General features: G+C 58.0%; 1 protein-coding gene across 1 annotated transcript; it reads right to left on the bottom strand.

Moving 5' to 3' along the window:
• Nucleotides 1–11207: 11207 nt before the first annotated feature.
• Foxj1 (forkhead box J1) lies at nt 11208–15240 on the bottom strand. Its single transcript, XM_013037778.1, has 2 exons — nt 14654–15240; nt 11208–13019 (listed from the first exon to the last, which is right to left on the bottom strand). Exons 1-2 carry the CDS (start codon nt 15152–15154, stop codon nt 12252–12254), a joined length of 1269 nt encoding a protein of 422 aa, XP_012893232.1. The 5' UTR covers nt 15155–15240; the 3' UTR covers nt 11208–12251.
• Nucleotides 15241–16232: the final 992 nt, after the last annotated feature.

Genomic DNA, 16232 nt, shown 5'->3' with positions numbered 1-16232 from the left:
GGGCGGGGTCGCAGTGACGGCACGGGGGGGCCCCGGCGCGCACCCCGCTCCCGGCCCCCCTCGGATAGCGCCTGGGCGTGGGGGGCATGCGGGGACACCCAGGCCTCAGCGGCTCTGAAGGTGGGAAGAGGGGTCCCCGGGAGGAGCCTGGGTGAGCTGAGCTGCATTTGGGGCGCAGCCTCGCAGGGACACAAGTGACCCAGCCAAAGGGACGAGACAGTGGAGACGGCGGGGAGGGGGGAACTGGCCAGGACTGGCGCAGACCTGGGGAGCGGAAGGCATACCCCAAAGCAGGGCCCTGAAGTGGGGGTACTCTGGTATACTCTTGGGACCCAGTTTTGACTCCGCCTGCCTGCCTGCCTGTTTGTATCTGTCTGTACATGTATGTATGTATGTATGCATGTATGTATTGGTGTAAGTACTGGGGCTTGAACTCAAGGCCTAGATGCTTTCACCTGACTTTTTTTTTTGGGGGGGGGTTCGGTCATGGGGCCTGAACTCTGGGCCTGGGTGCTGCCCCTCAGCTCTTCAGCTCAAGGCTAGTGCTCTACCACTGAGCCACCTTCCCAGCCCCACCTGACTTTTTCATTCAAAGCTAAGGCTCTATCACATGAGCCACAGCTCCAACTTTTTGGTAGTTCATTGGAGATAAGAATCTCAGGGCGATGGGGCTGGGAAGGTGGCTCAGTGGTAGAGTGCTTGCCTTGCATGCATGAGGCCCTGGGTTCAATTCCTCAGCACCACATAAACAAAAAGAAAAAAGCCTGAAGTGGCGCTGTGGCTCAAGTGGTAGAGCGCTAGCCTTGAGCTGAAGAACTGAGGGACAGTGCCGGGGCCCAGAGTTCAAGCTCCATGACTGGACCCCCCCCCCAAAAAAAATCTCAGGGCCCTTCCTGCCCCCAGCTGGCTTCGAACTATGATTACAAGCAGTACTTGGCTATCTCTTTGTTGGGAGTTGATGAATGAGTGAATGAATGAATGAATGAGCAGAGAGGCGCCAGTGAAGGATGTGCAGTTTTCCGTGTATCTTACCTGGCAAGACACGCACACAACTAGACCTTCAGTAAGACCTATGTAAGTGAGGCCGGGAAGGAAGCCTGGGGAATGAGGGATCAAGGAGGACAGGCCTTCGCTGCATTTCCCACAGCTGCCCAGTCACAGGCTCGGGCCTTGATGTGGAGCTCTGCTGGTAAGTCTGAGCGAGAGCTGGGCACAGCCCACTACCTCTCTCCATTCTGCCATGCTCAGTGGAACACAGCTGCTACTCCCTGTGGCCCACAGATGCCAGGGAGAACCAGGCACCGACTGAGTCCTCCAGCCAAGCAAACCTGCAGTGCCCAAAGGAGGGAAGCCTGTGTTGGCAGCAGGGCAGGCATGAGTACCAGGCCGCAGAGGACAGGGTCCCCCACCCCATGTGCTCTTATCTCCAACTGAGCCATACAGCTGCCAGACAAAAGGGGTTCAGGGTCAGGGGTAGACTCGAGGGGGGGGAGCTACACCAGCCATTGTGGGCTGGTAACCAAGTAACCTGCCAACTGCCGGCTCAGAGAGGGGGTAGGAAAGGCCGGGGATGGGGCGCTTGGGGGAGGTCCTGGCAGGATGGTCCATGGGTACTGGGTGCCCGCCATCTTGCTGGGTACAGGAGGCCCCTGCGAACATGGGCTTTCCCAGCCAGGCAGTGGCGTGACAGCAAGAGTGTGTTGGGGATGCGGTGGGAGCCCCCACCTCCCAGGTAAGCTAAGTGGAATGATTCTGGTCCCTGGGGTGGGGGTGGGGGTAGGCAAAGGGCAAAGGACATCAGAAGAGTCAGACCTTGACCAGGAAGCCACTGCAGCGATCTGGTCAGAGGAATGACATGGCGGAAGTGCTATGTGTAGGGGTCACGCTGGCTTGGTCCTGCCCAGGGCTGAGGGGCAGCGGATCCCTGGGCGTACCAGCAGGGCTTCCTCTCCGTGCCTTCCACACCCCAGCTGCCTCCTCCTGTCTCTGCTGGACGCTCATAACTACCTAAGAATCAGCTTGGGAAGCCGGGCGCCAGTGGCTCTCGCCTAGCATCCCAGCTACTCAGGAGGCTGAGATCTGAGGATTGAGGTTCCAAGCCAGCCCAGGTAGGAAAGTCCAGGAGACTTTTATCTCCAATTAATCTCAAAAAAAGGCTGGAAGTGTCACTGGGGCTCCAAGTAGTAGAGTACTAGCCTTGAGCAAAAGAAGCTCCAGGCCCTGAGTTCAAGACCCAGGGCTGGCACACACACACAAAAAAAAAAAAAAACAAAAAAATCAGAGTGGTCCACTTAACTTGAGTCTGGCAGACAGAGTACAGATGAGTATGTCTTCTCTTTCCAAACCCCACCCAAGTGAAAGTCAAAGAGATTAAAAAAAAACACAAACAAAAGCTCTGCTACAAAATACCCTGTACAAAGATGTTCGCAGCCACTTATTTACAACCGCCCCAAACTAGAAAGAGCCCAGCTTTCCATCAAGAAGAGAACAGGAAAACAAACAGAATACTTAGCCAATGGAGTACTACTCAGCCATAAAAGGGACAAACCACTGACGCATGCGACAACAGAGTCAAGTTTCCAAAATGATATGCCAGGTGAAAGGAGAAGAACACAAAGGGCTGGCTGGCTGATGGATGCCGTGTGCATGAAATTCTAGAATAGACAAAACAGACCCTGGCCATAGAAATCCAGGTAGTGGTTGGTTGAGGGTGGGATGGAGCAGTGGTGGGGGTTGACAGGAATGGGGTGGGAGAGAACTTCTTGTGTCTTGATAGACAGCTGTCAAAATTAATGGAGCAGGGGCTGGGAAGGTGGCTCCGTGGTAGAGTGCTTGCCTCGCATGCACGAGGCCCTGGGTTCGATTCCTCAGCACCACATAAGCAGAAAAGGCCAGAAGTGGTACTCTGGCTCAAGTGGTAGAGCACTAGCCTTGAATGAAGAGCTAAGGGACAGTGCCCAGACTCAGAGTTCAGGCCCTATGACCAACAACAATAACAACAACAATTAATGGAGCAGTATGTGTACTGAAGATCTGAGCATTTAATTAATGATATGCAGATTTCACCTCAATTAAAAAAAATCCAAAGCGTGTATGGGGGGAACAGAAGGGGAAAAGAGAAAATGACTTAAGAGAGATGCTACAAATTGAGGCTGAGTTCAGCTGAGGATGAAGACGGGAAGCCTCGGCCGGAGTGGAGGCCGCCTGTGGGGCTGCAGGAGGTGTGGAGGGGCTCCACAATGCTCTCCCACCGTCTGTGACATTCAGAACACAGCGCGTCGCTGCGTGACTGCTGTGCTCTGAGCAGCCCGCAGGCCTTGCCTCCTCTTGCTGCCTCCTCCCCAGTGCAACCTGACCTCTCTGGAGCAACTGAACCAGGCCATGGGCCAAGGGAAAGCAGGCACTTGCCTTTTCTCTCTCCTTCCCTCCCTCTTCCCTCCTTCCCCTCTCCTCCCTCTCCTTTCCTTTTTCTTTTAACTCAGGTCCTCAGGAATGCTAGCAAGCAAGCACTCTACCACTAGAGCTCCACCTTTTATGTGGGGCTTGAACTCTGGGCCTGGGCACTGCCCCTGTGCTCTTCAGCTCAAGGCGAGCACTCTAACACTTGAGCCACAGCACCACTTCCGGTTTTCTGGTGGTTTATTGGAGATAAAAGTCTCATGGACTTTCCTGCCCAGGCTGGCTTTGAACCGAGATCCTCAGATCTCAGCCTCCTGAGTAGCTAGGATTGCAGGCGTGAGCCACCAGTGCCTGGCTTTTATTATTTTTTCAGACAGCCTGACCTCGAACTGCAGATCCTCTTGCCTCTGACTCCTTTGATTTTTTTTTCTGGAATATTAAAATGGCCACCTTAGAGGAAAGGACCAGAACTGACCATTAGTGCTTCTCAACAAAACCACGTTATCCTACAGTGACATAGGATAACTGAGCTTCTAACCAATTCTGTGTGTGTGTGTGTGTGTGTTGCTGAGGTTTGAACTCACGGTGGGCTCCACCACTGAGCTGCAGTATCACGATCTGTGTTTTAGAGTTTCCATTTTAACTGTGAATCTACAGTCAGATGAACATTTGAAGAAAGCCTTCAACTCTATAGCAAGAGATTAAAAACAAGTACCCCCCCAAACAAAACAAAAACATAACAAACTTTGCAAGGAAAAGGATAAAATGTCTGGGCACCGTGTGTCAAGCCTGTAATCCTAGCTATTTGGGAGGTGAAGACTGGGGGATTGTGGTTCAAGGCCATCCCAGGCATAAAAGTCCTTGAGACTATCTCGATCGATGGCTGCGTGTACTAGCATGCATCTGCTATCACAGCCACAGGGAAAGCGCAATGGCTGGGTACAGTGGGGCGGGGGGCCTGTCACAAGTGAGACCCTACCTCAACAATAAACGGCGTAAAAAGGCTGGAGGAATGGTTCAGGTAAGTAGAGCTTCTGCCTAACAAGCATGATCCACTGAGCTCAAGCCTTAGTACCACAGGAGAGAGAGAGAGAGAGAGGGAAAGAATGTGAGAAAATGCAAGAGAAAGTGGGAGAAAGAAAGAGAGAATAGGAAAGGCAATGCAACTTAAGTCTAAACAGCTGAAAACGGGTTCCAGACAAAATGAAGGGAAAGAAGTTCTTAGATAAATCACTCACGTTAAAAAGGCCCAGGGCACACCTGGAATCCCAGCTCTTGGGAAACGGAGGCAGAAGGTTTGAGACTTTGGCACCAGCCAAACTCTCAAACCAACATGGCAAGACCCTGTGTCAGACATCAAACCAAGCCCGGTGCTGGGAGGCTGAGATCTGTGGGTTGGTTGTGGGGCCTGAACTCTGGGTCTGGGCGCTGCCCCTCAGCTCTTCAGCTCTAGGCTAGCACTCTACCACTTGGGCCACAGGGCTACTTCCAGCTTTTTCTGCTCATGTGGTGCTGAGGAATCAAACCCAGGGCCTCATGCATGCAAGGCAAGCACTCTACCACTGAGCCACCTTCCCAGCCCAGCCATGAGAATTTTGATCTCCAATTAACCTCTAAACAGGCAGAAGTGAACTGTGGTTCAAGTATTGGAGCACCAACCTTGAGCTAAGAGATAGCATCTAGGCCCTGAGTTCACGTCTCTCTCTCTCTCTCTCTCTCTCTCTCTCACACACACACACACACAGAGCTGTTTCTTTCTCTGGAAAATGAGGGTGTTTGGCTTACTCCAGGGCACGTCCAGAAGCTGGACACCCTGGTGGTCCTTCTTCCTTTTCGCTCTGCCAGGCAGGGATGACAAGTGGAACATTTGGGCAGAGGTGATTGCTTCCTCTGTGTGACCTACACCTCTCTGGGCCCAACTGGGGAGCAGTCTGGATTAACTGGGACCCTCTGGATGTTCTTCGCCTTCCAGAATAACCCACACGGGAACTAGAGAATGGCAGAGAATCAGGGAGGAGGATTTAAGGTCCACCTGACCACCCACTCCCATCCTGCCCCATCCACCCAGGCAGGTGGAGATTAACCCAAGCCAGGGTTAATCTGCAGCCAAAGGCTGGCTTGTGGAGCTCTGTGGCCTCTTCTAGGTTCTCCTGCTTAGCATAGGCCTGATGCTGGGGTTACCAGGGGATCAAGCCTGGCGGCTCCGGGGCCCTATTCCATCCCGGGATGGGGTGGGGCAGCTATGCCCTGGTGACCTGGCGTCTGGGGCATAAATAGGTGGAAGGCTCATTGGCTGAGGGAGTGAGGGAGGCGTGGGGAGGTGGATGTTGGTTACCTGCTCCAGCCCTGGCTCAGCACCTTCTGTGGAGCCCCTGGAACTCAGCCCCTGGGGATGTGGGGAGGAGGAGGAATGGGTGAGAATGAGCAAGACCTTCTCCATCCCTCTTCCTACCCCTCGCCTCTCTCCATCCCTTCCTCTTCACCCACAAAATCCAGGCAGGGCAGCACTCAAGGCCCCCGACTTCCACAGGTGGAAGAGACCCAAATCCACAGGGCCCCCATGTGGGCTTCTTCCAGGCTTCTAGAACAAGCAGCATGTGATGCTACCCAGTGGTCCCTGGACCCGAAAGCCTTAGGCCCAGCCTCTGGAGCTTCAAGAATGTCCCCAGCCCAGCGGCCCCAGCTCTCTTGGCGTTGACTCCACAGCTCTTGGCCAAGGCTTCTTTGCTGATTTTCTTTTTTTTTCCTCTCCTTTTTAAAAATTATTGTTATAAAGGTGATGTACAGAGGGGTTACATTTAATTTTCATTCTTTCATTGCTCTGCCAGCCAATATGTTCATCCATCCAGTCATTCAGGGAATAACTACTCAACCAGCTGGTCTCTGGGACGGATGCTCCAAGCAGAGACCTGAGAATTGGGTGTCCGTGGCTCTTGCCTGTAATCCTAGCTACTCAGGAGGCTGAGATCTGAGGATCGTGGTTCAAAGCCAGCCCGGGCAGGAAAGTCTATGAGACTCTAATCTCCAATGAACCACCAGAAAGTCAGAAGTGGTGCTGTGGCTCAAAGTGGTAGAGCGCTCACCTTGAGCCAAAAGAGACAGGGACAGTGCCCAGCCATCAGTTCAAGCCCTATGACCAAACAAAACCAAAACACAGAGGCAGGATGGATGGTGGAATGAGCAGACCTATGGACAAGTGAGACTTAAACCACTCAGAGCCTCTGTGGGCCGCCCTGCCTCAGCCCTGCCCAGCTCAGACACAGTTAACTTCAGACCAGTTGGAAGCAACCGGGATGCTGTGTCATGACCAGTAAGATAGGAGGTGGGGGCAGGCAGGGGGAGCAGACACTGGCAGAGCTCACGGGTGGCTGAGTGTGGGGAGCACAGTTGGCACATTCCCAGTCTCGGCTTAATGTCCTGGGCAAACAGCGGCGCTGCGGGGGCTGCCTGTGGCTTGGACTTCAAGGGGCCCCAAGGGTGGGCTGGGCTGATGGGGCGAGGCGGGTGGAGGGGTAGGGGTACAGTGACACGCTCAGGGGCGCTGTGGCTGCCTCCCAGGCCTGGGGCCTAGGTCATAATAGGCTCAGGCTTTGCACTTAGAGCAGGTCCGAAGGGGCGGGACGGGGAGGCAGTGTGTTCTGGGTCTAGGACTCCAGGGTATCTGCGGGGGTAGGGGCAGCAGGGAGGACTTTGGTCAGGCTGGTTGGTTACTGGGGGACAGCGTCCTGCAAGGTGCCCCCTCCCGTTCCTTTTGCACACAGGGCATGTGCAGGCCTCGGCTTGCCCATCTGTCGGGGTGGCTCTGACCTAGGGCGGCAGAGTCGCACAGACATGCGTGGTCTGCGTGTAGTCTGAGGGGGCAGGCAACCCCACGGGGCTTCCTCAGGCTGCACCCCCTGCCCCCTGCCCCTGTCCATGCTGCTGGACACAGCTCTCCCCCTGCCACCCCCCCAGTGGCATCTGAGAGCCCCATCCCCTGTTCTTCTCCCCCACCTCCTCCCCTCCGTGACACCTGTGTTTTCCTTCTCCCACCCCAGTCCCACCCCATTGTGAACAACACCCCATTTCCCCACCTTGACAGGCCCAGGCCTGCCCCAAGGGGCCAGCCTGCTACCCCCTGCTGGAGAAGGCCAAATACACCTGTTTACCTTTGGGCCTCAGCCCAGCAAGGAGCTGCACCTGACTCCTGTCCACCTGCCCACTTCCTTCCCGGCCTCCAGCCTTTGCCAGGAAGCTGGGGGGCAGGATGGGGGGGCCTGTGTACTGCCCAGGGGGAGGGGGAGGGCTGGTGGTGGGATGGACTGCCATCTTCCTGCCCCTGGTGTAGCTCAGCGCTGAAGAGGGCCTTGGCCAGTTTGCTCCAAGAAAGCAGAATTCAAAGCAAGGCTGGGGGAGAGCTCCAGGGGCTTTTAGGTCTGAGGGTCACTGCCCCCCATTGTGGCTTGTCCTGTGGGATAGGAGGTACTTAGGGTGGGAGGGGAAGGCCCCAAGGCCCCAGCTCCAATCCTTTCTTCTCCCCTCCTGCTGTAGAATTCTTGGCTGGGGGTTTTCGTGGGGAAAGGGAAGAGGCAGGAGTTTCAGGGATAGAAGGCTGGCTCCTTCTTTTGGGAAATGAAAGGGCTTCCTTCCCCTTTCCCCCAGCCCTTGAGAATGCAATCACCTCACCCTGTCGCTAGAGTTCTAGACCAGAAGCCCCCCTTCAGGGCAGGTCCAGCCACTCTCCTCAACACATAGAATAAAGAAAGCAACAATGAAGCTGGGAGTCGGGGGCTCACACCTGTCATCCTAGCTACTCAGGAGGTTGAGATCTGAGGATCACAGTTCCAAGTTAACCTGGGCAGGAAAGTCCATGAAACATTTCATTCTAATTGATCACCAAAAAAAGCCAGAGGTGGAGCTGTGGCTCCAGTGGTAGAGTGCTAGCCCTGAGCAAAAGAAGCTCAAGCACAGCACCCAGGCCCTGAGTTCGAGCTCCGGGACTAGCACAGAAACAAAAACAAAATCAGACAGTATGGGAAGAGGCAAAGGGCGAGTTCCAGCTCATCTTGGGGTAGAGGTAGGAGCTTTAGGTTTAACTAGAGGAAGGATGAGGGGAGACAACTTGCAGAATTGAGTGAAGGGTGATCTGGCTGATCGTGACCTCTGACATTGTCATGACTGCCCCTCACTGGAGAGGAGTGATCTGGAACTCTTACTCTGGGTACAGGCTCCTCCTCAGACATAATTGTCCTCATTTGGGGAATGATGTCTCATCCTGTGAGGCTCTGGGGTTCCTTCCATTGGGGGTGGTTTTGATCACTTTTCATAGAGGTGTTTTCCATCCATCCTGTCCTTCCTGGAATCCAAGGTGATCATAGGAGACTCAGCAAAGGAGACAGACACAACATAGATGCAGAAATGCTAAACTTTTGTCCTGCTTTTAAGTTCAATCCCAAGGAAGGGGTTGGTTTGCTTTCCAGCCAACGCTGTTTCAAAGTCCCTGTTATCAACCTGTTCAGAGAACTTGTCATGGGCTCAAAAGAAATAAGGTATTGAAGGCACCAGGTGATTTTGAACTGAAGAGCTGGCACAGAGCTTGCACATGCTCTGTGGATTGGCTGACACTAAGACCCAAATCCTGCTTATAGGAGGTTCCAGAGAGTGCAGCCTTGCTTTAGGGACATCATACTGAAATTAAATGAACTTTTTTTTTTTTTTTTTTAAAGAAAGAGCCATCCTGCTGATTGGTTAGAGCAGGGATGCTGAACTGGGCTGGGAGTGTGGCTTAGTGGTAGAGTGCTTGCCTAGCATGCATGAAGCCCTGGGTTCGATTCCTCAGTAACACATACACAGAAAGAGCCAGAAGTGGTGCTGTAGCTCAACTGGTAGAGTGCTAGCTTTGAGCATAGAGAGGCTCAGGGACAGTGCCCAGGCCTTGAGTTCAGGCCCCAGGACTGGCAAAAAAAGAAATACACTGAACTGAAAATTCAGACTTGCCCAACCCCTAGTTCTGCCCTCTGAAAAGGTTACGCAACCCCCCTCCTCTCTCCTGTTTTGACTGCAATGTTGGTGATTTTGTGTGTTTGTATGCCAATGCTAGGGCTTGAACTCAAGACCTCATGCTGTCCCTTGGCCTTTTTTTTTTTTGCCAGTCTTGGGGCTTGAACTCAAGGCTTGGGCACTGTCTCTGAGCTTCTTTTGCTCAAGGCTAGTGATCTACCACATGAGTCACAGCACCACTTCCAGCTTTTCCTGTTTATGTGGTGCTGAGGAATCGAACCCAGGGCTTCATGCACCCAGGGCTTCATGCATGCTAGGCAAGCACTCTACTAAGCCACCTTCCCAGCCCCTCTCTGAGCTTGGCTTTTTCACACAAGGCTGAAGCACTTGAGCCACAACTCTACTTCTGGCTTTTCTGGGGGATGGGGAGGGGTGGTTAATTGGAGATAACAGTCTCATGGACTTTTCTGCCTGGGTTGGCTTCCAACTGTGATCCTTAGATCTCAGCCTCCTGAGCTAGGATTACAGGTGGGGCCACTGATACCAGGCTCCTGTTTCTAGGGATCTCAAAGAGAATAAGATGGATTCTGGGCCCCACTAGAGATCTGGCCTCAGACTGTGTCCTTCTCCCTTTCAGCATGGGCCTGGAGCAGGCTGTGACACACCAACTGTCCTTCCAGAATGTTCCCATCTTGGCCATGGCCCGAAGCTGATCTTGGGGGGCTGGTGGAGAAGGCTGGTGTCCCCCTTGTTCCCCTCATGTTGCATGGGTCTGTGAAGAGGAGGTGGGGGAGGAGGGGAGGTGTGAGGAGTTGGGGCTGTGCTAAGCCAGCCCCTTCTGGGTGCCTCCTGGGAGAGGAGGATGGGCAGCTGACTTCTGGGCTCAGAGAGGCCTCAGCCCCTCCTGCCGTGCAGTGAGTGTGCCCTTCTGGAATATTTGGAATAATTAGCAAATGAAAGCAGCAAGTTAGCCCCAAGAATGCCAGGTTGGCCTACCGCCAAACTTGAGGATGAGAAAGAAAGGGACATGGAGAGAAAGAGGTCTGCGGAGCTGGGCAGGATTGTGTGTGTGTGTGTGTGTGTGTGTGTGTGTGTCTGTCTGTCTGTCTGTCTGTCTGTGGGCTGGGTGGGGAGGAGGGTCCCAAGCAAACCTAGGGGAAAGGGATTGAAAGGTTCTGGACCCTCAGACACACACATCTCGTGCCTCCATTTCCCCATCAAGACCCTAGTGGTCTGGACCCTCATAAAGTGAGTCTGCCAGTGTGAAGGGGAGGAAGATCTGAGCACATTCCCCCCTCTCCCTCCATCTCCATTCCCTGGGGTCCTTCCTCCTTCCCTAGCCTTGCCCTGGGCTGGGTCAGGTAAATACACACACCAGAGTGGAGAAACAGAACCCTGGAGGCCCCCCCCTCCCAGCCCATCCCTCCATGTGGGAGGACCAGGGAGGGAGGTGCTGGGAACAGACCCAGGCCAGGGATGCAGACGAGCCTAGGCAGGCCCTCTTTGTGGGGGATGGCAGGAGCCCCGGGGCATGCTGGCCTTTGTGAGTCCGTGGGGCCTGGCAGGGTGAACCTCCTCTGGGCCTCCAGCCCCCCCAGAGCTCTGGGCAACAGCTCTCCCCAGTGCCTGGACGGAGCCCCTGAGGTGCAGGCCTCCTCTCAGCCCCTTCTTCCCCCAGGGACCCTGAGGCGGCAAGGAGGGGCGCTCATGGGGGGGGTCCCTGCAGGTCCTCACTGACTCTTCTGCCCCCCTGCCCCCCCAACCAAAACAATAGGTTCTCCATCTTCCCAGGGAAAGATCTGAGGAGGACATTTTGATGTTTTTTTTTTCCAAATTTTATTTTTAAAAATGTCTTTTATTGTAAATACGTTTCCATGAAAAATGTTAACTCGCTTCCATGTGGAGAGGTGGATGCAGGTCACAGACCCCGGGGTGGGGGTGGGGGGTCAGGGAAGAGCCAGGCCTGGCTGCCCCTCCCCCAGTGCAGGCAGGGGGGGTGTGAGGCCACCCCTTCCTGTGCCCGCAGGTTCCAGTGAGCTGGGCACATCTCGGTGAAGGCTTAGCTACAGCTACGGTGTGCACTACCTTAGTCTGGCTGTCCCCACCCCCACCCCTGCAGCTTGGCTGATCCTTCCCGACACCCCCCAGAGCCCCATCTTCTCGCTGCTCTCAGCCTCAAGTCGGGCTCAAAGATTAGGGGTTCGTATCCTCTACCCCATCTCTATGGATGGGGCCAGGAGAAGGTCCCAGAGGCCTTAGGGAACATCTTGCCCCCCGGGCATCCCCTTCCCTCCGTTCTGCCTTTCTGCGCCCCTCCCCCAGCCCAGCCCCTTCCCTGCTCTTTCCTAGCAGCAGCAGGGACCCCAGGGAGGCGCTGCTGGGAGAGGCCTCCCGGGGCTTAATTTGCTGTCACCTAATGAGCATTTGTTGTACCTGGGAACTTTCTCTGGATGGTGGCCTGGGGAGGAGGCAGGAGGCAGTGGGTGAGGAGAGAAAGTGGAGGTGCTCTGGGGAAGACCCAGTTCTGCTCCTCCCCAGCCCAGCTGGGCCCTCCAGGCCTCGGCTCTCTTCAGTTCCGGGTCGGGGAGAGGGGCAGGGAGATGTGAATCAATGAAACACTGTGTGTACATGGGGGAGGGGGGTGCCGACGAGGGGAGGCAGCAATTCTGGTCCTGGACCCCCCAGTTCGCAGCCTTCTGGGTTTGGATCTAAGGACATCCTCGGCTGGCAGCAGTGTGACCTGGTGGAGCCAGCCCCGGGAGACCTGGCCCAGCCCCTGCCTGGGAAGGTGGGCTTGTCCATGGGCCGGTGTGGGGGGGCAGTTCTGGGCCCTGACTTGGGCACTGTCCGGAGGTGGGGTGGGGTCTGGCCTCTTACAAGAAAGCACCCACACTGGCCCAGTCCTGCAGGTCAGCGGCCAGGGTGGCATCCCCCACCTCAAAGAGGGGCTCAGGGGGCAGGCAGCTGCTACCACTCTCGTCCCATGGGTGCTGCAAGAAGGACGTAGCCAGGAAGGTCTCGTCAAAGTCCAGGCTGTCGGCGGCCTGGTCCACGGAAGGACCCCAGGTAGCGGGGCAGTCGATGTGGTGGCCGTGGACGGTGAGGTCCACGTCCCCGTGGGAGGCGGGGCTCAGCGGTGGGCTCAGCTCCAGGGCCTCCAGGGTGCTCAGCTCCCCCCCCAGAGTCCCAGCCTCAAAGATGGCCTCCCAGTCAAAGTTGCCTTTGAGGGGTTCCAGCTCCCCCTGCTCCTCCTGGGTCAGCAGCAGCGTGGTGGAGGGCCGCAGCACCTTGGCCACACGCTTGGGCAAGGGCTGCTTGCGCTTATGCCCCAGCCTACCCTCGCCCGCCCCCCAGCCCCCCTCCCCCGTGGCCTCCTCAAACTCCCGCAGCAGCTGCTGGGCTTCCGTGTTCACGGTCAGCGGCCCGGCCCAGGGGGCGGCACTGGGCTCCGGGGGGGCCTGTCGGGCAAAGGCCGGGTGGATGTGGACCGGAGGCAGCCGTCGCTTCTTGAAGGCCCCGCTCAGCAGCCGTTCCGCGTACTGGGGGTCGATGCGCCAGAAGCCCCCCTTGCCTGGCTCGTCCTTCTCCCGGGGCACTTTGATGAAGCACTTGTTCAAGGACAGGTTGTGGCGAATGGAATTCTGGGCCGGGGAGAGAGCAAGAGGAAAAGAAGGGCTAGGTCAGGGGGCAGCGGTGACGGAGGGACACGGGGGCTCCTCATGCCTCCTCCTCCGCTTCCCCCCCCACCCCAACTTTCCGATGGGGGAGGGGAGGGAAGGGGAAGACAGATCCACTCTCCCTGACCAGGCATCTGAGGCTCTGGGACACCAGCCACAGGGCACTGGGGCCCCGGAGTGCTGCTGGGGACTTTTGTTCTCTGTTGCCGGGATATCTGCCTGCTCAGTCATCCGAGCTCTGAGCTGCGGGGTGGCTCTCAGTGCTCCCCCCACCTCCCCACCACCGTCCAGTTGAGTCCCCTGCTGTCCCTCCCTTATACTGCTGTTTGTGGCCTGGCCAAAGCCCTAGGCTCCCCCAGGGCCTGGACTGCCATCTCTTAGCTGGCCCTCTATGAAGCGAGTGAGGGGTGTGTGTGTGTGTGTGTGTGTGTGTGTGTGTGTGTGTGACCGAGGAGGGCGTGTGTAGGGATGAGGGGTGAGGGGGGGGAATCTAGTAATTCCTTGTTTGTTGAGCCAGCTGCTGGCCCGGGCCTTCACCCCTGCAACAAACCCTCTCTTTCCTCCCAGGCTCCGTTGATTATTACCCAGCCAAGAGCATGGGGCTCATTCCTGAGGCCTGAGCTGCACAGCACCCGAGCTGCACAAGCCGTGGGGCGTGGTGGGGTGGGCTCCCCTACCCTCAGGTCAGGGAATTTGGAATGGCCTGGCACTATGAGCCGGCGCACTGCCCCAGGGAACACTGGGCATCCTTAGATCCCGATGGCTGAAGACTCTCAGGGCAATGTCTCCTCAGCCGTACACCCATCCTCCTCCTGCCTTGTCCGGTCTTGGATTCTTAGTTCTGTCCACACCATGTCAGGGGGTCAGGGGTCCTGGCTAGAATAACAAGTCAGGCAAGGTGGACAGTGACCTCAGCGAGGCTAGGATGTTTACATGGCGGCCTGGGCCCCTTGGCTGCTCTGTGCCGGGTTCCGGAGACTGGGAACATGAAGCCAGTGCAGCAAGAAGAGCCCCTGTGGAAAGCACCTGGCTCAGGTAATTGTTCCCCTAGGGAGACTAGCTGACAAGGGGAAGAGCGAAGGCAGGAAAGTGGGGAGAGGTTGAAGTGGAGGCTGGGACGGTGGTGTTAGGAAGGCCCCGTACCCCCTGCGCCGGGCAGCGGCGGGCCCTCACACCCGCCCAGCGCTCTGCCCTGCCCGGCCCTCCTTCAGACCAGCGGCCTGCAAGGCACCAGGGCAGAGGCAGGCAGGAAGGACTTCCTTTCCTCTTCTGAGTCTGGGTCCCTGAGAAAGTCCTGGGTCAGTTTGTCTAGAAATTCTAGAACTTGGGACAAGAATCTTCCCTCAACCAGTCACCCTCCCCGGGAGACGACGCTGGTCCCTTAGAACCTGGAAATCTGCGCCCTGAAGCCCTGTGACCCCCCCTCCCCCCATCGCCTCCTCCCTCCGTCCTCTGAAGTCAAGAACTGGATTCCACACGTCGGGGAGGGGGTGGGGGGTGTCCTAGCTGCACCCCCCAACACGTGGCCTGGCAGATCCGGGAGGAGGCCCGGTGCGGGGCCGGGAGGAGGGAGCGGCGGCCACCCGCGCCTCCCCTACCTGCCAGGTGGGGTCGGCGTGGCGGAAGTAGCAGAAGTTGTCGGTGATCCACTTGTAGATGGCCGACAGCGTGATCTTGGTGGCCTTGCTGGCCTGCATGGCCATGCAGATGAGCGTGGCGTACGAGTAGGGCGGCTTCACGTGCGGGTTGGTGGCGTAGTCCACGTCGTCGGGGGGCGGGGCCTGCAGGCCCGGGGGCGCGCTCCGCGACGTGCAGGACGACGTGGGCTTGCCCGGCGTGTGCGGCTGCCCGAGGCAGGCGGGGTCGGCCGCCAGGGGGGACCCGGGCGCCACCGAGCCGGGCACCTGGCGGTAGCCGTGGGGGTCCGTGAGCCCCGGGGGCAGCGTGGGCGCCTTGGCGTTGAGGATGGAGAACTCCTGCAGCCACTGCAGGCTGGTGAGGCTGTCGTCCAGGGCGTCCGGCTCCTCCAGGCCGCCCTCAGGCCCGGCCTCCTCCGCCGCCGGCCCCGCTCCCGAGAGGCGCAGCCAGCTCTCCGCCATGTCTGCGGGAACTCTCCGAGGGGGCGGTCAACAGGCACGGGCCGAGCCCGGCTGGCCCGCCGCGCTCTCCGGCCCGCCGCTTCCCGAGGCTCCAGCTACGCGGCCTCCGGGATTCGCGCTTCCATCCCGCGACCCGGGGGTCGCCTCCTCCAAACACCAATGCGAGGCCTGCGGGAGCAGAGCGGGGGGGGGGCTGAGCGCTCTCCCGCCCCCCCGGGGAGGGCAGAGGGGGGCGGAGGGGGGCTGCGCGTTCACCCCGCCGGGGAGGGCTCTGCAGCGCCCGGGCCTGACCCCCGCCGCTCCCGCCCCATCGCTCCCATTGCCCTTCGACGGTTCTTTCGCCACACAGGGAAGCGGGGGAGAGGAGGGCAGCGGAGTCCAAGCGCGGGAAATCGGGACGACCCCCAGCAAGCAGGAGGAAAATAAAAGTGGGGGGACAGGGGGGCAGAACCACGGCTGGGGCGAGGGAGGCGATCCGGACCCGGAAAGGAGGCTCTAGGATCAGGGATCCCGGGACGAGAGGGGAAATGAGTTACGGAGGAGGGGGCAGGAGCGGGGTCCCCGAAACCCCTCAAATGTCAGTCCCCAGTCCCACCGTTTCCGTCGGGGATCGGTGGGCAGAGCAGGCTGGTAGCGACGCCCTGGCTTCCCGTGACCCACAGCCCTCCCGGTCCCTTACCTGGCTCAGAGCGCAGTCCGGGCCAGAGGAAGGTTCTGGAAGAAGTTCCTCCCACACCCCCGCGGCTCTGTGCCCCCAGCTCGAGGGCCCCGCCAGCGCCTCTCGATGCCCCCCCCCTCGCCCGACGGCGCTTCTCCGAGTGCCCGCGGCCTGGGGACCGGCATTAAGTAGCCGTTCCGAAGGCTTCTCCCGCTGCCATGGCGACGCCCCGCCCCCGTAAACAGCTTCCGCTGCTGCTATTGGCCAGCGCGTCGCCAAGGAGACCCCGGGCTCGCGCTCCTCTCGGCGGCGGCGACTCTGTCGGAACTCCCTCCCCGTGCCGCCCTCTCCCGCGCCACCCAGCCCCCTACCCGCCGGCGGGTCGGGGTGCGTTCCCGCCGGAGGGCCCCGCGCTGGGTC

The sequence above is a fragment of the Dipodomys ordii genome, unplaced genomic scaffold, assembly GCF_000151885.1.
Source record: "Dipodomys ordii isolate 6190 unplaced genomic scaffold, Dord_2.0 Scaffold7, whole genome shotgun sequence".
Lineage (NCBI taxonomy): Eukaryota > Metazoa > Chordata > Mammalia > Rodentia > Heteromyidae > Dipodomys > Dipodomys ordii.
Note: the sequence above shows the minus strand (reverse complement) of the source record. Positions and strands in the feature narration are given on the sequence as shown.

Excerpts from the sequence above, each read along its gene's own strand:
- Foxj1 (XM_013037778.1), bottom strand. The coding sequence starts at position 15,154 with ATGGCGGAGAGCTGGCTGCGCCTCTCGGGAGCGGGGCCGGCGGCGGAG. Across the intron at positions 13,020-14,653 it reads ACGCCGACCCCACCTGGCAG|AATTCCATTCGCCACAACCT; the intron begins GTAGGGGAGGCG and ends TCCCCGGCCCAG.